General features: G+C 41.3%; 1 protein-coding gene across 6 annotated transcripts in view; it reads right to left on the reverse strand.

Annotated features, from left to right (window-relative positions):
• Positions 1-24,003, reverse strand: part of NUP153 (nucleoporin 153) — an 83,417-nt gene continuing 59,414 nt past the window's right edge. For 5 of the 6 annotated variants that reach the window (XM_051832572.1, XM_017350455.2, XM_002720863.5 and 2 more), the window contains 8 exons: positions 21,269-21,397; positions 18,430-19,047; positions 15,672-15,866; positions 10,262-11,146; positions 8,130-8,483; positions 7,232-7,501; positions 1,818-1,986; positions 1-1,147 (listed from right to left, as the gene is read on the reverse strand). In XM_051832572.1, the coding sequence (XP_051688532.1) occupies positions 1,063-1,147; positions 1,818-1,986; positions 7,232-7,501; positions 8,130-8,483; positions 10,262-11,146; positions 15,672-15,866; positions 18,430-19,047; positions 21,269-21,397 (2,705 nt within the window). In that variant the 3' untranslated portion in view covers positions 1-1,062. The remainder of the gene's footprint in view (positions 1,148-1,817; positions 1,987-7,231; positions 7,502-8,129; positions 8,484-10,261; positions 11,147-15,671; positions 15,867-18,429; positions 19,048-21,268; positions 21,398-24,003) is intronic. The other variant, XM_008274128.4, reaches the window with a different exon arrangement.

Consider the following 24,003-nt stretch of genomic DNA (forward strand, 5'->3'; position numbering starts at 1 on the left):
TGCTTCGTAATTTTTTTATTGATGGCATTTATCCCATGGTTTAACATGTTAATTATACTGTAATAAACATGGCTTTAATATTAAACTTTTCCTTATTATCCAAAGTCACCACAGTCCATTTCAGTAAATATAAAAATATATGCTTAATACTTTGTACAATACTGGTTTTTGGTCCAAATAAAACTGGATCAGAAAAGCCAATAAATTCAACTTTAAGAATCCCCAATTTTTTTTTAAAGATTTCCAAATGGATTTAGGCAACTTTGAATAATGGGATTTACATAATAAAATCTGAGACAAGACTAAACAACAACGAAAAAAATTCTAACACAAAATTAAAATTTCAAGTTCACAGACTTTATGTTATGCCAAAACAGTACAGAAACAAAATTGTATTTACACAAGTTTCATAATAAAATAATGAAAAAGGCAAGACAGGCGATAGTTAGAGGAATGAAAATAGAGAAGTAGCATATAATTATTAAATGTAGGATGAGTGAGATCTAACAAGTCCTCAGCATGGACCACTCTTTTTAATCAGGCTTCCTCTATCAGAAAATTTTAGTGCACGATACACCCGACGCACTCACTTCACACACATCAGCACAAACTCGGCATAGAAATCATTCATTTCAACATCCTCTAATCTACACAGAATCCTAATCTATACAGAATTCCTCAGATATAGTTACAATTTCAATGTGTTCCATAAACGCTTATTAATGCACATGGCGGTGCACACGAAGAGGTTCTATACAAAGCCATTCACCGTGCAGGCTCTATTCCTGGGTACAGCCAGACTACGCCAAATCAGTGAATAATTTGCTGGATCATAAAATATTTTTGCTGAAGAATCAGTCACCAGTCTAGGTATTATTTTTTTATAAGGAAGTGGCAGAGGCAGGGGTAGGGCTTCCATAAAGAAAAGGAGGAAAATTCCAAAATTTAAGAAGTCCTTAGGCAAATCTTAGTTCAGATAACCCCAGCACACAGTATAATCCAGTATCTGAAAGCAGGACACCAGCTGTTGCCAAACTGTTGCACGTAATACCATCGTGACCTTTATTTCTTTCGTCTAACAGCAGTCTTTATCTTGCGACCAGAAACTGAAGTTCCAGAAGACGAGAACATGCTTTTCCCATTTGACCTTTGAAAAAAAAACCTCACGTGACACAATGACCAAAGCAAAATTCCAGAATCATTTAACATGATCACCAATAAGGGGGAAAAATAAGACTTATGTTGTTAAAGAAACACATTTTCTACTATTATACCTAAGCAAACCCATTATTGTTAACTTCTCAGGCTTTATGACCCCTCAAATTACAGTGTGATAAACTGATGTGGGAGAACACATTTCACTGCACCTTGATGACTTTTAACAGCAAAACATACATCAGGCCGGCGCCGTGGCTCAATAGGCTAATCCTCCACCTTGCGGCGCCGGCACACCGGGTTCTAGTCCCAGTCGGGGCGCCGGATTCTGTCCCGGTTGCCCCTCTTCCAGGCCAGCTCTCTGCTATGGCCAGGAAGTGCAGTGGAGGATGGCCCAGGTGCTTGGGCCCTGCACCCCATGGGAGACCAGGAAAAAGCACCTGGCTCCTGGCTCCTGCCATCGGATCAGCGCGGTGCGCCGGCTGCAGCGGCGGCCATTGGAGGGTGAACCAACGGCAAAGGAAGACCTTTCTCTCTCTGTCTCTCTCTCTCACTGTCCACTCTGCCTGTCAAAAATTTAAAAAAAAAAAAAAAAAAAAAAAAACATCACATACCTAAAATAATCAATGTAAATTTCCCATTTCACCAAAACGTTCTCTTACCCCACTGTAAATGTAGCTTGAGACGGGTTAAAGGGAAAGCTCCCGGAGCCTGACGGCTGGGTGGAGGCTGCAGGTGTGCTAAAATTTGCACCAAATGTGAAAACTCCTGCTGGATTATTGCTTGTGAAGTTGAAATTTGCCGTGCTGCTGCCAAATTGGAAAACCGAATCTATAATAAAAGCAAAAAGCACTTCATTAAGGCAAAAATGACAGCTTTTTCAGTAACAACTCTGACCTCAACATACAAAAACATGTAAAAGTGTTAAGATTTCTTACCATTACTTTCTAAAGAAAAATGAAGTATTTTCTCTGCTTACCCAAGTACATACTTGACACCTCCAAGTGATGGTACAACTTACCCCTGACCAAGGAAAAAGGGCAGAGTGGACTTCTAGTTAGAGGGAGCAGGACCAACAAACACATTTAGCTCTATCTTCTTTGAAAAGTGGATTAAAAGGAATTTCTTTTTTTTAAACAAGGATGAGGGGAGAGGAGACAACAGCAACATTAGTTTAGAAGCTGACTGAAGCTGAGTACTAAACCAGCAGCAGAGAAAGCACAGAGCAGTTTCGTGTCCACTACACACACCCCAGAAATTTATGTTCCAGGTACCTCTGAAGGGAAAATGAAGATGGGACTTCAAAATAAAAAAAAATAAAAGCCGGCGCCGCGGCTCACTAGGCTAATCCTCCGCCTAGCGGCGCCAGCACACCGGGTTCTAGTCCCAGTCGGGGCGCCGGATTCTGTCCCGGTTGCCCCTCTTCCAGGCCAGCCCTCTGCTGTGGCCAGGGAGTGCAGTGGAGGATGGCCCAGGTGCTTGGGCCCTGCACCCCATGGGAGATCAGGAAAAGCACCTGGCTCCTGGCTCCTGCCATCGGATCAGCGCAGTGCGCCAGCCGCAGCGTGCCGGCCGCGGCGGCCATTGGAGGGTGAACCAACGGCAAAGGAGGACCTTTCTCTCTGTCTCTCTCTCTCTCACTGTCCACTCTGTCAAAATAAATAAATAAATAAATAAATAAATAAGAAAAGGCAGTCGAATAGCTGTTTAAGAAGCAGATACCCAGATCAATCCCTCCCAAATCCTCTTCTATACCTCAGTCAAAAAGGTTTAATCTTTGGAAATGTCTTTGGGCTGGGGGGACACCATGTACAGGTAAGGGCAAGAACATTATACTGAAAAAAAAAATTTTTTTTTAAAGATTTACTTATTTATTTGAAAGTTACACAGAGAGAGGAGGAGAGGCAGAGGCAGAGGGAAGGGGGGGGGGATGGGAGGGGGTCTTCCATCTTCTGGTTCACTCCCCAGTTAGCCGCAACAGCAGGAGCTGTGCCGATTTGAAGCCATGAACCAGGAGATTCTTCCGGGTCTCCCACGTGGGTGCAGGGGCCCAAGGGCTTGGGCCAGCTTCTACTGCTTTCCTAGGCCACAGCAGAGAGCTGGATTGGAAGCGGAGCAGCTGGGACTCGAACCGGCACCCATATGGGATGGTGGCACCGCTACACCACAGCGCCGGCCCCAAAAATGAGGTTTTAAGAGTAGGCTGATACAATGAATACCAAGAATGCCAGTCATCCTCCCAACTCAGCTTCCAGAAACACCAGTAACCAGGAGTTCTCGGATACCCTCCACACAGGAGCCTGGAAGCCTCTTCTCTGGGTCCTCTGACAGTCTAAGGGGAAATACCTAAAGATACTAACATCCAGCTTTTCCCAAATAAAAGATAGTGTAAAGGTGAAGTTCAAAATTGCTAAGCCTTATCAACACACAAAGGCTTTTGTTATTCAGGTCCTATTGTCCTGAGGAGCACCACATATTTGAGGACAATACTTAATAAAAAAACACTGAAACCAAAACAATGAGGGAGAAAAATAATTCGCAGCAAACTAAGCAAGGAATCACAACTTTAAGGAAAAAGAAAAAACAAGTGGGCACAGTAGCATAGTTGGTTAAGTTGCTACTTAGGACACAACTTCCCATAGCTGCATGCCAGTTTGAGTCCTGGCTACTCTGTCTCTGATCCAAATTCCTGCCAATGCACCTGGGAAAGCAGGAGATGATGGCCCAAGTACTTGAGTCCCTGTTACCCACATACAAGACCCAAATGGAGTTTGGGGCTTCTGGCTTCAGCCTGGCCTAACCTGGATGTGTACTCACTCTCTCCCCCTCTCTCTGTCATTACCTTTTTTTTTTTTTTAAAAGATTTTATTTATTTATTTGAAAGAGTTACACAGAGAGAGGAGAGGTAGAGAGAGAAGGTCTTCCATCCATTGGTTCACTCCCCAATTGGCCACAACGGCTGGAGCTGCGCCGATCAGAAGCCAGAAACTTCTTCTGGGTCTCCCGCATGGGTGCAGGGGCCCGATGACTTGGGCCATACTGCTGTCCCAGGCCATAGTAGAGAGCTGGATCGGAAGTGGAGCAGCCGGGTCTCGAACCAGCACCCATATGGGATGCCAGCACTTCAGGCCAGGGCGTTAACCCACTGGGCCACAGCGCCGGTCTCCCTCTGTCATTACCTTTCAAAAAAAAATAAAAAATAAACAGATCTTTAAAAAAACAAAAAGCTCATCAATATAGATATCATCACAAGATCAATATAGGGCCACTGTTGTGGTATGGCGGGTAAAACCACCACCTATGATGCTGGCATCCCATATAGATCAAAACCCCGCTGCTCCACTTCAGAGTCAGCTCCCTGCTAATGTGCCTGGGAAAAAGCAGCAGCAGGTGGCCCAAGTGTTTGGGTGCCTGCCACCCACATGGGAGACCGAGATGAAGCTCCTGGTTTAGGCTTGGCCCAGCTCTAGCCATTGCAGCCATCTGGGGAGTGAAGGAGTAAATGAAGATCTCCCTTTTTGTCTCTCCCTCTTCTGCATCTGTCACTCTGCCTTTCAACTAAATCAATAAACCATTTAAATAAACATTAAATATTAAATATATGATTATTAAAATAGAAATATAAAATATAGCATAAATATATAATATGTATATTATATACATGTGTATGAATATATGAAACATAATTAAATATAAATATAAAATAAAGTATATTAGATAAATATTAAATAAATATAATATTATATTAAATATTAAAAGATCAATAAACATTATAGCCATAAAACAAAACCAGAGGAATTATAAAAAGGCAGTATCACAGAAACAAAAAGGCACACAGAAATTAAAAATCCCAACAGTGGAAGCACAATTGTGACAGAAGAGCTGTTAAGATAAAACGAATCTCAGAAGGGACAACAAAAGACAAAAGGTCTAAGAGGGGAGAATTAAGAAAATGACAACAAGGGACAAAAAGATTCAGAATTCCCAAAAACTAAATAAAGTTCACAAAAGAGCATGCATGTTCCCTATGTATAAAAATGGACCTGGGGCTGGTGCTGTGGCGTAGTGGGTAAAGGCACCATCTGTGGGGTTGGCATCACCCGGGTGCTGGTTTGAGTCCCAGCTGCTCCACTACAAATCCAGCTGCCTGTTCATGTGCCTGGGGAAGCAACGGAGGGTGGCTCAAGTGTTTGGATCCCTGCACCCACACAGGACACACAGATGAAGTTCCCGGTTTTAGCCTGGCCCAGCTTAGCTGTTATGGCCATGTGAAAAAAAATCAAAAAAAAAAAAAAAAAAAAAGAGGACCCAATAAGCATAGCATGTTTGACCATGCCAGAACATCAGATTTCAAAAAGAAATAGGTCAAAAAGCAAAGACCAAGGAAGACTTCAACAGCAACTCTGAAGGCCAGAGATGTCATAATGGAGAAAACCCCTCAAAAATTATACTGAAATCTACGTAAATGTGGGGACAGAATAAAGAAATGCAGAAAAGTAAAGCCTCTTCCCTAGACCCTAAAAAAAAAAAAAAAAAAAAAAAGAAGAAGAAGAAGAAGAAGAAGAAAAAAAAAAAGGCAAGGGAGACAACGTGACACCAAGGAAACAAAAGTTCCTTTGTTAAGTTAAAGGCAATCTCCACAGTATTGGTAAGAGATCCCCAAATCACTGTTTGATGGCAGGCCTAGAAAGTCTGGTGAGAGAATCGGGATAAAAGACCCTGTGAGAAAGTGCTTTCAGATACTGGAAAATAGCCAACGTGTGTGTCCAAGTGCTGAGGAGATTTACACAAACAGTATAAATGCAGAGCAGTTGTTCCTAATAGCTAAAAACAACTCATACTTCTATCAACAGGAAATGGAAAGACTGTAATATTTATGCAAGGATTTGCTCTACAGCAATGACAATGCAATAACACGGATGATGAGTCTTACAAACCTCATACCGTTAAAAAAAAAAAAAAGCTGTATCTAAGATTCCATTTCTGTACAAAAATCAAGCAAGACCGTATTTTTCTAGAGGTGCATATATCAGTCAACTTAAAGCCCAAAGAACAATGCTTAATATAAAAGATAAGACAGTGATCACAATTAGAGTAGAACAGGCATGTGGCTGAAGAGGAGTATATCAAGAGTTCCCAAGCAGCATTTACACAGCATTTGGAGTCATCATTTTACTGTTCATTGAGGATTTAATGACCTTTTCTATACGAGGCTATACTTCACACCAGAAAAATACTAGGGGTGGGGCATTTGGCACAGCAGTTAGGACACTACTTGGGACACCTCTGTCCCAACTGGAGAGCCTGGTTTGAGTTCCAGCTCTGCACTTGATTCCAGCTTCATGCGAATGCACACCCTGGGAGGCAGACTGAAGTACTGAGTCCCTGACATCCATGTGCAAGCTCCACACTGAGTTCCAGGCTCCTGGCTCCTTGCCTAGCCTCAGCTGTTGTACGCATTTGAGAAGTGAATCAAATAAATAAATAGGGATTTCTAAAAAAGAGAAAAACATTGGAGGCCTCCTCAGGTTAATCCACTGCCTGGGACACCCACATTCCGTATCAGAGTGCCTGGGATCAAGTCCTGCCTCTGCTACCAATCCAACTGCCTGATAATGTGCCTGGCTCCGGACAGTGTGCCTTGGGAAAGCAGTGGAAGATGGCTCAAATGTCTGGGCCCCTGACACCCATGCGGGAGACCTGGATAGAGTTCCAAGCTCCTGGCTTCAGCCTCGTCTAGCCCCAGCTGTTGCAGCTGTCTGGGGTTGGGGGGAGAGAACCAGTGGATGGAAAATCTCTAACTCTTGTCTTTATAAAATATTTTTTAAAAAGTCAGAATAAGAAAGAAATAAACCCGTAAAACACAATTCATTACCTTAAAAAGACTGATTGTGTGAAATTTAGGAATACTGTTTATAGGTACAACTAAACATATACCTCTCTACTCTGCCATGTACAAGAGATATTAATAATTTAAAAAAATACCATATGCATGGTTTCAAAGTTAAAGGACAAATTTGACTTTTAAGATACACAGAGCCTAAGTTATATGAAACATGCATCACTGAATACTTACTAGAATTGGGAGCTGTTCCAGAGCCAAATGTAGACTGACTAGGCTGTTGTCCAAACACAGGAGGCTGGCTACTGCTTGACACTGCTCCAAAAGTGGGTTGTGCAGGCTGAGAAGCCGCAGAAAACAACGCTGTTGAAGATATAGATCCAAAGCCTGGGGGATTAGGCTGGCTGGCACCTTGACTTTGTCCAAATGCTGGGGTCTGGCTAGCACCAAATGCTGGACTGGCAGATGGTGCTGAAGCTCCTGTACCAAATACAAAGGAGGATCCTGGAGGCCCAAAGAAACACATCACCATGATGTAGCTGGCTACAGGCAGGTAATTCTGAAGACATTTCTCTAAGCCCACAAGCAAATTTCATGCTTCTTTTCAAACTCTGACCCTGCTAACCAAATTCCATTAACAGAAATTTCGAAAATGATTAAGAAATTAAGAATCTAACTTTCTCTACCATTATTTATAAAACATATAAACAACTCCAATTAACATGACTCCTCACCTTCACAGGTAACAATTTTTGGTGACAGGATATATGTACAGAAATAAATGTCTAATGGTGTACATATGAACGTATTGTACAATGAGAATTGATGTAATAAAACACTCAGTTATGTGGTTACTTACAAGTTAACATGTCAAAAAGAAAACATGAAAACAGTTAAATACTACATTCTTACACAGATCAGAAAAACTGTTCCCTAGAGATAAATATATTCAACCTGAATATACAACGTACACCTTCCCACATTAGTCTAACATCCCAGGTATAGATGACCTAAAGGTACTGATGCCATTTTAGCACAGTGACACCTGCTGTATCATCTGCTAAAATGTGACACACTCGCAATGAAAGCCAGTGCAACTATAATATGTGTTTTTTCTATTTTGTAAAAGTACCTGCTGAGCTAGACGTGGTGGTAGCTCCAAAGGCGAAGCCAGAGGTTGCAGCACTGTTACTGCTGGTGCCTGAACCAAATACAAATGAAGTGGCAGCGGTACTCGTGCTGGATGTGGTCGCTGGTTTGCTATCTTGAGAGAACAGCAAAGACTGAGATGTACTGGGCTCAGTGGAGTTACCAAAAGCAGGGCTGCTCACGGGATTGCTGGACTGTCCAAACACGAAGGCAGTCATAGGCTGACTGGAGGAAAAGGTGGAACTACCAAATATGCCACCACCAGCAGAAGTAGCTGGTGTACTTGAACTCGAAGAATTGTTCAAGAAACTAAAAACTGGTTTTGCTGTACCTTGATCTGTAATATAGAAATTAAGAAACAATCCTTAGGAACAAAATAATTTCAGAGAGCATTTTTTCCTACCCTACAATCTATAAATTCATTAAAAAACACAGCAAGTTTTTAATACTGACTTTTGAATCGAATGGACATCTGTTATTATTAAATGTGTAGATGGTCAAATATGAGGGCACTTTAAACTGCCAATAACAGCACCCCATATGGATACCAGTTCAAGTCCCAGCTGCTCCACCTATGATCCAGGTTCCTGCTAATGCACCTGAGAAAGCAGCAGCAGATGGCCCAAGTACATGGACCTCTGCCACCCACACTGGAGATACAGATGAAGCTCTTGGATCCTGGCTAGTCTGCCCCAGTGCCAGCCGCTGCTGCCAATTTGGGGAGTAGACCAGCGGATGGAAAAGATGTCCTTCTCCCCTCACCTCCATTTTTTTTTTTTTTTTGAAGTTAATTCAGCAGAAGTTGGTCCAAGTATGTGAGTCCTGTCATCCTTTAGGGAGATCAATATGGAGTTCCAGGCTCTCAGCTTTAGCCTGGCCCAGTCCCTGCCATGTGGTCATTTGGGGAGTGAACCAGCAGATAGAAGATCTCTTTCTCCCTCTCTCTTTTTGTTTCAAATAAGTAAGTAATTCTAAAACAGGACTAGAAAATGTGTATACTGGTACAAAAATTTTTTGAATACATAATTTCTTGGCGATATGCATAAAGGCAGGAATCCAGGTCTCTCATGAGGGTGTAGGGGCCCAAGCACTTGGCCATCCTCTGCTGCTTTCCAAGGTGTATTTACAGGAAGCTGGATCAGAAGTTGAGCAACCAAGACCAGAACTGGGGTGCCAGTACTGCAGGTGGCAGCTTAACCCACTGTGGCACAGTGCTAGTCCCTCGGTGAAATTTTTGTTTGTTTGTTTGTTTGTTTTTTGCCTTGTGAACTTTTCCCAATACTCCTCCTGTCGAATTCCTTATTCTTTTGTAAATTTTTCTGAGTACTTCCAATTTTTTTTTTTTTGAAAGGTGTACTTATTTTGAAAGTCAGAGTTACAGAGCAAGAGGAAGAGTGAGAGACAGACACATGCATCTTCCATCTGCTGCTTCACTCCCTAGTTGGCAGAAGCCAGGAGTCAGAAATTTAATCCTCGTCTCCCACATGGGTGGCAGAGGTCCAAACACTTGGGCCATCCTCTGTTGCTTTCCCAAGCACATTAGCAGGGAGCTGGGTCAGAAATGGAGTAGCCAGGACTTGAAAATACCCATATAGGATGCTGGAGCTGCAGGCAGCAGCCACCCTGAGAATGACTTTATTTCAATAACCATGCTTTTACTTTTTCTTCAGGATTTTAGTTTTCAAAATCACCTCTGTCGTCTCCGTGATTAATAAAATTTGTCGGTGATATTCCTTAAATATCTGATGACCGGTTATATCCAACTATTTGTAAATGAAGGCTTTATATATTATATATTACACTCTAGTTTACTAGCTCAAGAATTTCTATTTTCCTGAATAGTATACGCGATATAACTGTCAAGGAAAAGGAAGAAAGAAATACACAGACCTGCACCATTGTGGGTTTTCTATCAGAACTCTATAAATAACATCATCAGAATGAGAGTTTAGAGCACTTACAACTGAACACCCTAGGCTCCTTCTCAGAGTTGCAGCTGGTACCCTGAACTGTAATCAGTGTAAACCATTCTCTGACCTGATGGATTTGTTGACACTTTGTTTTTGTTACCAAGAAAAAGAAAAAAAGAAAAAGTGTGATACTCAAAATACTCACCAGCTGTCGTACTGGTTTGAGCTCCAAAAGCAAAAGTGGTTTTTGCTGGCTGTTCAGCTTCCTTCTCAGATGTCTTTGCCATACTGAAACTAAATGTTGACTTCGAAGAACTCTCATCTTTGGTTTGCTCTGAATTCCCAAAGGAAAACAATGGTTGACACTTTGGCTCTTCTTTGTCAGCCTTCTTCCCCAAAATTAGAGAAGTAGAAGTGACAGGCTCTTGTTGTTTCTCTTCTGTCCGTCCCAAAGCAAACATTGAGGCAGATGGCATAGAGGCAGGTTCCATATTGCCAAAAGTAAACCCTACTTTAGGGGCAGGCATTTCTTCTTTCTTCGCTTCTGGTGTCTTACATGTGAAGGGAGTCATGGAGACACTCTTGGTTTCTATACTTCCAAAGCTGAAACTGCTCTTGTTCTCAGAGGTCACTAAGGTGTTAGAAGTGGCAGGAGTGGGGTTAACTATACCTGTAGCAAAACTAAAGTTTGCAGATGAAGATTTTGGAGGTTCCTCTTTCTTTTCTTGCTGTCCAAGATTAGACACTCCAAACTGAAAAGGAGCTGAAGAAGTTGGGTTGCTTAACCCAGAAGAAAATCCAAACTTAAATTTATTATCATTCTTACTGTCTTTCTTAACTTCTTCAGGTTTAGAATCAGATGAAACTCCAAATTTAAAATCTCCTACTGGTTTAGAAAACTTAAAACCTTCACTCAAGGGGTTTACAGACCCAGAATCAGATGATACACCTATTTTGAATCCACCCTGATCTCCAAATTTAAAATTTCCAGTGTTTGTTAAAGTTTGAGAAGGACCAGAAGAGGATGATGAGATACCAAATTTGAAGGGTGAGCCCGATGGGTTCGAAGATGAGGAGGACGTCCCAAGGCCTTCAAATAGAAAAACAGACATCATAAATACATTGAATAAATGTACTTATCCTCTCAAACAAAATGTAACCTTCAAAGCCAGAGTAGCAAAGGAGTAACTCTGAAATGGCAGTAAATGTGAACCATGCTGACCGATGTTCACACTGAGAACAGTCCTAAAAACTAAACTGACATGTCACTTTCCTATTATCAGACTGATCAAAATTGTTTAAAGTCTGATAAAGTTCATATTGGTGACCAGACTGAGAATAGGCACTTTCATATCTTGCAAGTGTATGTGTAAGTTGGCACAAAACTTGTGTGAGGCAGTCTGTCAATATTTACCAAAGTAACACACATACCCTTTGGCCCAGCAATTCTACAGCTGTGACTTTGTTTTAAAGGTAAACTCGCAGGCACATAAAACGCTATGTGCAATGTAGGCAGCTGTAAAGAATGAAAAATGAGGATATATCCACAAAAATCCATGATAAAATCAAGGGGGCAGAAAAGGAATATAGCATACCACCTTTGCTAATAAGGCAGTATGAAATGAGAATATAGAAGAATATAGAGAATATGTTGGTTGGGATGGGCATCAGGGAACTCTGAATTAGCCATAGCTATTATCTTTCGAGGGGAGAGGATGGTTACAAAATGAGTCCACGGGGGCTAGTGCTGTGTGACGCCAATATTCCCTATGGGCCCCCATTCGAGGTCTGGCTGTTTCACTTCCAATGAAGCTCCCTGCTAATGCACCTGAGAAAACAGCAGAAATTGGTCCAAATACTTGAGCGCTTACAACTATGTGGGAAACTCAGATAAAGCTCTTGCCTCCTGGCTTCAGGCTGGCTTAGCCCTGGCTGTTGTGACCACCTGAGGAGCCAACCAGCGGATGAAACATACCTGTCCCTCTCTGTGATGTTTTCAAATACATAAATAAATCAATAAATCATTTTTTAAAAAATTGAGCCAGGCCGGTGCCACGGCTCACTAGGCTAATCTTCCGCCTGCGGCGCCGGCACACCAGGTTCGAGTCCCGGTCGGGGCGCCAGATTCTGTCCCGGTTGCTCCTCTTCCAGGCCAGCTCTCTGCTGTGGCCCGGGAGTGTGGTAGAGGATGGCCCAGGTTCTTGGGCCCTGCACCCACATGGGAGACCAAGAGAAAGAACCTGGCTCCTGGCTTTGGATCGGCTCAGCACGCCGGCTGCAACGCACTGGCCGTAGCAGCCACCTGGGGGAGTGAAGTGAACCAACAGAAAAAGGAAGACCTTTCTCTCTGTCTCTCTCTGGCTAACTCTGCCTGTCCAAAAAAAAAAAAAAAAAAAAAAGAAGAGCCAATGGGGATAAGAGATGACTCATCACAATTTCTTTCTTTCAAAATATATTTGTGAGGTAGAAGGAATCAGGGCAACTGGTTCTACTCCACAGCTGGGGCTGTACACAAAAGCAATCCGGGTATATCCCATGTGATGACAAGAACCCAATTACTTGGGCTATCACCTCACAGGGTCCTGCCAGACTAAATGTCCACTCCCATTTTTTTTTTAATTTTTAGATCTTATATTCATTCAAGCATTAAAAAAGTGGCACCAAAATGTAGAATTACATGAATTGAAGCAGCCTTCATAAAAATAAATGTTATACTGTCAAGAACAAAATCTTGATTTCATAATTTCTCAACAGCTGAAGAAAGTAGAAATGAAGGGTTTGGCTCAAAACAAGAATCATTAAAAGGTACCAGATATTTATGTATTGCTCCCCTTACCCATAAGTAAAGAAAAATGACAGCAAAGTCTTGTAAGTCTCATCCTCATGTTATCCCATTGAAGATTACCCACCCACCCAACTTCCTTCCCTGAGAAAAATTCAGCTGCAAAATTCTATCAGAATCTCAGGAGCAAGTAGCTATACAGATAGCCTCTAAAATATGCTAAAGGACAACACACTGAAAGCTAAAAGCAAAGGAGCCAAAGACAAGAATTAACTCAGGGACAGCGTTGTGGCTTAGAGGGTAAAGCTACCGCCTATGGGATGTCAGCATCTTACATGGGTGCCAGTTCATGCCCTAGTTACTCCACTTCCAATTCAGCTCCCCACAATGGCCTGGAAAAAGCAGTGCAAAGATGGCCCAATTACATGGGCCCTGCTACCCACATGGGACACCTGGATATACCTCCTGGCTTGGGCTTGGCTCAAGCCCTGACCATTGTGACTACCTGGAGAGTGAACCGCAGACAGAAAACCTCAATCTCTCCCTCTCTGTTAATTCTTGCAAAAAAAAAAAAAAAAAAAAAAAAAGGCACTAACTAGTCATCTAGTCATCAGCACTGCCTCAAAGGCTCCATGAGACCAATTTATAGCATGGTGAACCCCTTACCAAAGGTAGAGAAGGGGGAAAAGGAACTGTGAAGCAACAAACACCAAATGAACTAAAATGAATGGCAAAGCACAGCGATTTTTTCCAAAACACCCAGATGCAGTGGTTTTATAAACTGCCAGTTGTAGTCCATTTAGTCATCCAATTAATTTAGCAGGCTGCAAACAGCATTTTTCTTTAAAAAGGAAAGAGAACTGAAAATAGCAGGGTAATTTAAACATGCTATAGATAAGTATTATTTTGTAAAATTCTCATTCAATCACACAGGCAAATACACTGTGGGCAAAACATAAAAGATTTTTTTTTCTTTTGGTCTGCGAACAGCTTGAAAGCCAGGAGACCAAGGCAAATTACAAAGTAGATAAAGCTTAGTGTTTTTTTTTTTTTTTTTTTTTTTAAAGATTGATTTATTTGAAAGGCAGAATTACAGAGAGGAGGAGAGGCAGAGATCTTCCATTTACTGGTTTACAGCCCAAATGGCCACAACAGCCAAAGCTAGCCAAGAGCTTCTTTTGGGTCTACCACATGGATGCAGGGGCCCAAGCACCTGGGCCAACCTTGCTGCTTCCCCAGGCACTTTAGCTGGTAGCTGGATAGGAAGTAGAGTAGCCAGGACTCGAACTGGTGCCTATGTGTGATGTCAGCAGCTACCTGGAATGTCGGCATCGCAGGCCATCGCCTTTACCAGCTATGCCACAAGGTCAGACCTGTTAGTACTCTTCTTTTCTAAGATTTTATTTATTTGATAGGCAGAGTTAGAGAGAAATCTTCCATCCATTGGTTCACTCCCCAAAAGGCAGCAATAGTAGGAAGTGGGCAAAGCCAAAGCCAGGAGCTTCACCCATGTCTCCCATGTAGGTGCAGAGGTCCAAGCATTGAGGCTATCTTCTGCTGCTTTCCCAGGCACATTAGCAGCAAACTCAATCAAAGTGGAACAGTAGCAGATAGAAGACCTTTCTCTCTGTCTCTCCCTCTCTCTGGCAGTAACTCTACTTCTCAAATAAATAAATAAATAATTTTTTTTTGAAAGTCAGAGTTATACAGAGAGAGGAGAGGCAGAGAAAGAGAAAGGTCTTCCATCCACTGGTTCACTCCCCAATTGGCCGCAATGGCTGGAACTGTGCCAACCCGAAGCCAGGAGGTTCTTCCGGATCTCCCACGTGGGTGCAGGGGCCCAAGGACTTGGGATATCTTCCACTGCTATCCCAGGCCACAGCAGAGAGCTGGATGGGAAGTGGAGCAGCAGGGTCTCAAACCAGTGCCCATATGGGATGCCGATGCTTCAGGCCAGGGCATTAACCTGCTGTGCCACAGTGCCAGCCAATAAAATCTTTTTTTTTTAATAGCTATCAATTTTTAAAAAAAGAAGTGGAGCAGCTAGGACTCAAACCAGTGCCCACATGGGATGCAGGGGTTGTAGTCACAGGAGGCGGCTTTACCAGCTACACCAGCCTCATCAGTGCTTTGTTTTAATCCCCACAAATTCCAACCCGACAGGCTTACTCTTTTACAAATAAAAAATATGAACAATTCTTTTTCTGTCTTATACTCTGGGAAACCAAAGACCAAGCATGGGTTACTTATAACAAAGTCCAAGTTAAGAAGAAATTCAGCTCGGGGTTAATAGTTAAAAAGGGGGGCGTTGGTGTTGTGGCACAATAAGGCTGCTGCTTGGGACCTATGAATTCCACACTAGAGTGCCCGGGATTGAGTCCTGCCTCCATTTCTGATCCAGCTTCCTGTTCATGTGCCTGGGAAACAAGTGCTTGAGTCCTTGCCACTCACACGGAAAACCTAGAGTTCCTGGCTTCTGGCTTCTGCCTGGCCCAACCCTGGCTGTTACAGGCATTTAGGCAGTGAACCAGCAGACAAAAGATCTTTCCTTGTATGTCTGTCCCTCTCTTTCTATTGTTTTGTCTTTCAAATAAATAAAAAACCTTAAAAAAAAAAAAAACACACTCAAACTCAGTAACACAAGAAAGTTTTTACTCATCTGCAAAAATGATCCCTCACTGCTGACGTGCAACTAGTTCGATCGTACAATAATGCAGACAGATGTGACCTGAAAACTCGGCACTTCATTTTACATGAATAATCTACAAACAAAAACTGTGCAAGTATTTCATTTCAAAAGGCATCACAAAGAGGCACTTTACCATCGCCTTACCTATAGACTCAGATTCTGTGCCCGGCTTTGCACACTTGCATGCTACACATTTGGTAGAGTCTGCTTTATTCTGTACTAGGCACACGTCACAGTCCCAGCTCCCCTCAGGTTTCTTGAACTTGTCCAATCCCAGACAACCTCCAGAAGACACAGGGACAGGGATAGTGCTGCTACTTGAAGCAGGTACAGAACTTCCTAAAAATAACAAAATTTATGAAAATTGTATTTTTGACAGCAGCTTAATCACATTTTTATTAACACTTCCAACTAAAACACACAGAAGTGTCAGAAATATGCATATTACATTGTTAGAAACAGGTCAGATATTTCAGATTTTCCTTAGCCTTATAATGAGCAGCTCCCACCAAGCTTCCTCAGTGGCTGAGATCCCTTGTAACCCAAAGTTTGAATTGCCCTGGTTTAAAAAAAAAAAAAAATCACCCTCATAAGGAGATTAGAAGGTTAAATTCTTAAGAATCTGTTAAACTTCAACAGCACAGCATTTTAAGGTAAGGCATAAGTGTAAATTGCAAGTGATATATAACACATAAAATTTACAGTGGACCAAGATCATTTCAAGATGTCAAAGAATAGGTTTCAGTACTTGAAACAATCATTTTTGTTTAGCAGTGTTCGTCATCCAATTCAATGCCACATCAACTGTGACACTCCCAATATTTATTAAGCTCCAAAACATACTTGGGGTCTGAGGACATAAAAAGGAATAAAATCTTAAACAGAACATAAAGGCATAGCAGCACCAAGTATAAAGAGGCAAGAAAAACATATAATTCAATATTTATGCAGAACTGGCATGTTTGCAGGGAGAAGTGGATTGTGTGGAAGAGTGGCTCAGCAAGTCACAATGTATAGACTGTGTGCTGAGAGTGGAGCCATACATTCCGGTATCCCTATCCCTTTAGAAGGTCTCCAATCATTTTATTGTCACTTTTTCCACAGTTAGGGAGCAATCTTTGCTAATTTTATAGGCAGGTTCTCTTCCACCTTGTCAACAAAACTGTTGACAATCTCTGGTCCACTGTCCCCTTCACACACTCTAATCTGCTCTGATGGTTTTAAATACCAAGAAAAGAGTTCCTAATCTGTATCTGCATCCCACACTTCTCTTCTGGGCATCATTACTGTAGTCTCCTAGTAGTTCCATTGTCCCATGGTTAGCATTCCTCTCCTTAAATTCAGTTTAACTTCTTTCTTTGGACCCTTCTACTGCTGTTCTGGTTCAAGCCCTCCTCATTTCTTGCTTTAATAACTGTTTTCTTATTGAGATTTCCGATCTTCTTCATTTTAAATGCATCCTCCTCGGAAGCAACCAGTGCATACAGCTCTTGTTTTTCCTCTCTGGTTGCTCTTTAAAAGATTAACTTTTATTGACGCTTATTTCTTCCTGCCACTCCCTGAAAGTTAGCAGAGTTGATTTAGAACCTCTTCTTTATTAACTTATTCACCTCTTCTCTCATGAATTCAAAAACCAAACTATGGGCTAATGACTCCCAAACCTTTAACTCTGGCCCAAAGGGTATCCAGAGGCCTTACATAATACTTGAGTGCAACTTCAACAGCCTGAAATGGACATGTCTTCAACTGTACATTATTCTATATCCCTCTCTGATATGCTCATCTGATTCCATCAGTACACATCATGATAATCCTTCACAACTACTACTGATAGAACTTCCTAATCTATCCTCCAATCTCCCAATTTAGTTGTTTTCAGGTTTCAGATCTCTTCCCCAAAACACTAGAGTGACTTACCAAAAACAATAAACTTGACCATATCATTTGCCAGCTGAAAATTATATTTTACAGGATAAAGTGCAATTTCTTTAGTACATATGAGTGGTTCTTGCATAACAATTTATTTCTTCCATCAACTCAGAATTGGTTTCCTGCATGCATCAAGGGCTTTCATTTTTTATACAAGGAGGGAGCACCAGATGGAAAGAGAAAGGTATCTCAGGTTGAAGTTTCTGAAATCTCTTATGTTGATGTCCAATAGGGATTAGGAAACATGGCTCCAGTGCTAAGGCAGGGGATAGCTAGGCTAATACCTCAAGAGCTTTACATTACGATACATCCATGCATAAAACAATAAAAACAGGAAGTATGATTCCCAGGACATCCATTGTTTTATTTAGTATCCATGTTACCATTTACCATTAGCTGTACTGTATAATTAAGTAATAATGTTACAAAACCAGCCAAGACTGAACCAAAGATTGAGGTGATTCTAATAATTCTTCCAACTTCTGAACAAAGGAAAACACAAAATGAATGCCATTTTTTTGGCTGCCTAAGTTAGAATTTTTTTCGCTGATGATTCAGCAATTCACTGCCTCCCTTGCAAATGGCCAATGGCGGTTTCTTCATTTCTACTTAAAAAAAGGGAGAAAGTAATGTTTTTGTCCATATAAAGGTTTCAGACTGCCACATTCTGAGATCTTTCAACATCCCTATCTGTCAACTTTCAAAATAATTCAGCAAAGCAACACACTGTTGATGAAACTGCACAGAAAGAGGTCAGTGGATACGTAGGACTCAACATAGAACCCATGCTAAATGAACATGAAGATCTAGCTCTCAGCAAGTAATTTAAAACAGTTTAGAAAAATTAAGATGAGGAAATGCTTATCTTGAAATATATAACATACTGCGGTGTCATTAGGTGTTTTACAGAGAATAAATTAAAATGTTCTACTAAAGGAATGAGCAAAATTATTCCACACAGCCATAAACATACCTGGTTTCTCAGACATACAGGACACACATTTATTGTCTTCTGCATTATTAGTAACACAGCATATTGGACACTCCCAAGACCCTACAGGCCTTTTGAATCTATCTCCAAATCCTAAGGAAACAGTGGTCACAGTGCAGCTGGAAGATGAAGCAGTCACAGTCACAGCACTTTCTGACGTAGCTGTCAAAGTAAGGGCGCGCCTCACACCAGTTCCAGGTTTTGGTGTTTCACAGGCTACACATTTTGTCGCTTCAGGTTTATTCTGCACCAAACATGTGTCACAATCCCAAGTTCCTACTGGTGGTTTAAATTTGTCTCCAAAGCCTGTTCCTGATGCAGGAAGAGTTGCTTTGCTGCTTTTGCTTGGTGTCCCAATTCCAGTCTGTTTAGCATTCTCTCTCGGTGGTGATTTTGCTGCTTGACAGGCTACACACTTGTTATCAGTAAGTTTGTTCTGTAGTAGACACGTATCACACTGCCACGATGGTGCTACTTTCAAATTTTCACCAAATCCACTTCCACTAGAAGAAAAGCTACTTATTGCTGGTCTTGTATAAACTACTGGGCTTGTTGTGGTAGGCTGAGCTGCAAGAGAATCTACCTTTGGTGATGTGAAATCTACAAGAAAAAGAGAGTAAGAACAAGAGTGTAAACACAAGAAGTTAGAGAGCTTTCTAATCAAAGCATTAACTGGAATACTTTTCATCCAAGAAATCATATTTATTAATCATGTAACTAGTAAGTGACATTTAGGCCTTGTTAAAACTCTACAAAAGATTTTGTTTATAATTTCTAAGAATTTATTGTTTGATGCTTTCAATTAAAAAGAAAAACAAAAAGAAAAGAAAACAAAACAAACAAAAAAAAAACAACCCTTCATTCTTATCTTCAAAGAACAAGAGCTCATTTTTCTTCTATACATACCCACGGTTACCCAATGGTAATTCAAACAAAACTATCACAATGTCTCAACAGAATCTAAGACAGCCATATACATTTCAAATATATCTGCTTTGTAAAAAATGCCTTTGTGCTCCCAAAACTGCTATTATTGAACTGATTAATCAACACTAGATTTTATTTGGGGGAATAACCCATTTAATTTTTTATTTAAGATCAATAAATTTTTTTAAAAAAATTTATTTGAAAGGCAGAGTGACAGAGAAGAAGAGACAGAAAAAGATCTTCCATCTGCTGATTCACTTTCCAAATGCCTGAACAACTGGGGCTGTGCCAAGCCAAAGCCAGGGACCCAAAAACTACATTAGGGTCTTCTATGTGGGTGGCAGGAGCCCAAGCACTTGGGCTATCCTCCTGCTGCTTTTCCAGGCATTTTATGCAGGAAGCTGAATCGGAAGCAGAGCAGCTGGGACTCGAACCACCACTCATATGAGATACTGGTGTCACACTCACTGTACCGTCACAACACCAGCCCTGAGACCAGTTAACTTTTAATTTTGCACACACCACCAGTGACCCATGTCTCTCACCTTAATAACCAAAAGAAAAGAAAAAGGGAAGATCACATTTCTTTTCCTCCCCACTTTTTCAGAATGTCTTGATTTCACTCAAATGAAGACTCTCCCAAATTTTTCAGACTTAAACAAGGGTTTGACATTATGAATACAAAGTGTAACCCTAGTATTTTTTTTTTTTTAAGAAAGATTGATTTATTTTATTTGAAAGAGTTACAGAGAGAGAGAGAGAGAGATATCTTTTCAATCAGGTACACTCCCCAGATGTCTACAACGGCCAGGAGCTTCATTTGGGTCTCCCATGTGGGTGGCACAGGCCTAAGTACTTGGGCCATCTTCCTATGCTTTTCTCAAGCCATTAGCTAGGAGCTAGATAGGAAGTGCAATGGCTGGGACTTGAACTGGCGCGCATATGGTATGCCAACATTGCAGGCAGAGGCTTTAATCATTATGCCACAACACCAGACGCAACACTAGATATACATGCTGCTCCACTCCCGATCCAGCTCTCTTCTGTGGCCTGGGAAAGCAGCAGAAGATGGCCCAAGTCCCTGGGCCCCTGCACTCACGTGGGAGACCTGGAAGAAGCTCCTGCCTCCCGGCTTCAGATCTGCGCAGCTCCTGCTGTTGCGGCCAATTGGGGAGTGAACCAGCGGATAGAAGACCTCTCACTCTCTCTGCTTCTCCTTCTCTCTCTGTGTGATTCTTTCAAATTAAAAATGACACCTGGAACAAAAACTTTATCCTTCTAAGTCATGCAAAAAAGCCAAATCTTATACTTAAATCATTTTACAACAAAGACATCTGCTGGGTAAATCTATAGTGTTCTTAAACTACTAGATTACCTATGAACATTTTGACATTTTTATGTTACACATCACAACTGAAACTGTGAACATATTTCATTTCTTCAAACTACTACCAACTAGCTTTCAAGCCTTGCTTCATTTCAGGTAAATACTTTCCTCTGGGCATATATGTTACAATTCATCAAACGTGGCCTTGTTTGGTATATACCAAACTGCAGAATAATTTGAGATGGCAGTTGAATGCTTTCATCAGAGGAACATGTGTGCAGGTACATCATTAAACTTATTTGCTTATTTCACATGGGCCTAGCTCTAATAACACATAATTCATTTTCTCCTGCCTTTGCCTCTTAGAGACCTCATGTTAGTGAAGTCCTTGAATAGCACACAAATTCCCACAAAAGAATTAATATCTACATAGCTACTTTGAAAAGTCCCCTCCTATCAGATTAGTCAGCATTTTTTTATAAAGTACAACACCAAGTGATATTAAAATGAAGTCCTGAGTTTGTATAATAAGATTTTTGATTATCACAAGAGCAGTCATTATCTTACCAGGGTTTTTCAGAAGATCTAGGACACTTCCCTCTTTCATAATTTTTGCAGGTCTAAAAGGACCCTCATAATCTTCACCTTGCCTCTTCATACAGATTGTACTGCTGGTCACTGCAGTGGTATCTTGAGCTGTAATTATTTTAATTATAAAAGCTATTATGCCAAGAAAAAGCATTGGACTCGAATTAATTTAGAAAAAACTTTCAAAGCGAACTCTTGGATCGATTTCTAAAACTTTAGTAAAAAAGCCACTTTACTGAACATACTGATAAAAAAAACCTGATAAGTAATTTCCAACTGAGCCAATTATTTCATTTCTAGAAATTTATACAATTTAAAATATCTTTCAATTATAATATTAAACACCTATGTGATAAAATGGTTAAAAATAAGGGCCTAGTAGTTACAAGAATCACAATAGTAACATAATGAAATGCTAGGTAGTCACAAAATAATCTTAAAAGCATAGTTTATGGGGGACAGCACAGTGGGATAGCAGGATAAGCTGCTGCCTTCAGTGCCAGCATCCCGTAAGGGTGCCCGGTTTGAGTCTTAGCTGCTCCACTTCCAATCCAGCTCTCTGTATGGCCTGGGAAAGCAGTAGAAGATGGCCCAAGCCTTTGGCCCTTGCACCCCCGTGGGAGACCTGGAACAAACTCCTGGCTCCCGGCTTCAGATCAACACAGCTCTGGCTGTTGAGGCCAACTGGGGAGTGAACCAGCTGATGGAAGACCCCTCTCTCTCTCTCTCTGCAACTCTTTCCAATAAATAAATATTAAAAAAAAAAAAGCATAGTTATGGGTAAAAGGAGGTTAGAATAAGTGCAGAGGATTAAGAATATTCGTATCTAAAGATTAATGGTGGCTACCAATGGTAAAATGAGTGCTCATTATAGCTTTTATTTTTCATACTTTCCAAAACAAGCGTATCTTTGTATGTAACGTAAGCGATCTGGGGTTTTGGGTTAAAATGCCCATATCTCACATTAGAGCACCTCGGTTTGATACTCAGTTCTGTCTGCTGGCTCCAGTTTCCTGCTAATTTGATCCTGAGAGACTGTAGTGACAGCTCAAGTAACTGGGTTCCTGAGACCCCATGGGAGATGTGGATTTAGTTCCAGTCTCCTGGCTCTGCCCACACCTACTCCCTGCTGTCCCATTTGGGGAGTGAATCAGCAGACAGGAGCACGCAATAAAAGGGGGTTGGCATCATGGCATAGAGGTAGCTGCCTGCGGTGCTGGCACCCCATACAGACACTGGTTCAAGTCCCGGCTGCACTGTTCCACTTCCAGTCCAGACATCCTGGCTGCTACACTTCTGATCCGGCTCCCTGATAATTCACTTGGGAAAGAAACCAAAGATTGGCAAAGTAACTGGGCCTCTGACACCCACGTGGGGCAATCCAGAGGAAGCTCCAAGCTCCTAGTTTTGGCCTGGCCCTGCAACAGCCATTGCAGCCATTTGGGGGATAAACCAGTAGATTAAAGATGTCTTATAAATAAATAAACAAATGTTAATAATAAAGTAAAATAGGGGCTAGTGCTGTGGCACAGAGGGTTTAGCTGCTGCCTGCCAAGGCTGGCATAACACACAGGCACTGGTATGTATCCCAGATACTATACTTCCAATCCAGCTCCCTGCTAATGGCCTGGGAAAAGGAATAGTAGATGGCCCCAGTGTCTGGGCCTCTACCACCCACTTGGAAGACCCAGATGAAGCTTTTGGCTTCTATCTGGCCCAGCTGTTTTGGCCATTTGGGAAGAGAACCAGCAGATGGAAGATCTAATTCTGATTTTCAAAATAAATAAAGCAATAAATATTTAAATAAATTAATAAACAAAAGTTATGTAATATATGTTTCATCAATACAACTATGCTCCCCAAAATAAAAACCACTGTTCCTACAATTGTGTCAATAAAGAAAACATGTTTAATCACTTTATAATAGTCTATCCTCTTTATTGCTAAAACTTACTTGCTTTTAGTAAATTTATAGTAAATTTCTAGGATCCCTTTAAGTACGAAGGGACAGTAAAAGTAGACAATGGAAATGGGAGTTCCTGCCACAAATTAATCATGACTTCCACATTTTCAATCAGCTTTTCCAAAAGACAGAAGTGGTAAGAATCAGACCCAAATGTGTCAAGATGAGAACACTACTTCTATATAGCCAATTCAAAATCAACTCCTTAAAAATCTGGATAGGGGCCGGCACTGTGGTATAGAAGGTTAAGCCAACGCCTGCAGTGCCAGCATCCCATATGCCTGTGTGGAAGATCCCGAAGAAGCTCCTGGCTTCGGATTGGCACAACTCTAGCCACTGCAGCCATCTGGGGAGACCTCTGTCTCTCTGCCTCTGCCTCTCTGTAATTCTGCCTTTCAAATAAATAAATAAATCTCAAAAAAAAAAAAAAAAAAAAAAAAAAAAAAAAAAAAAAAACACCCACAATCTGTAGCATTTCCCAAGATGAACATAAAGCTTTTCTAACTATTTTTGTTCATTCAGTTACCATGAGTTAGTAAAAATTGAGATTTAGCTTTCTTTTATTATTTTATTTATTTGAAAAGTAGAGTTACAGAGAGAGAGAGAGGTCCATGCGGGTGCAGGGGCTCAAGCACTTGAGCCAACTTCTACTGTTTTCCCAGGCCAAAGCAGAGAGCTGGAGCAGAAAGAGGAACAACCAGGACCACCAACCAGCACCCATATGTGAAAATGGCACTGCAGGTGGAGGCTT

The sequence above is a fragment of the Oryctolagus cuniculus genome, chromosome 5 (assembly GCF_964237555.1).
Source record: "Oryctolagus cuniculus chromosome 5, mOryCun1.1, whole genome shotgun sequence".
Classification (NCBI taxonomy): Eukaryota; Metazoa; Chordata; class Mammalia; order Lagomorpha; family Leporidae; genus Oryctolagus; species Oryctolagus cuniculus.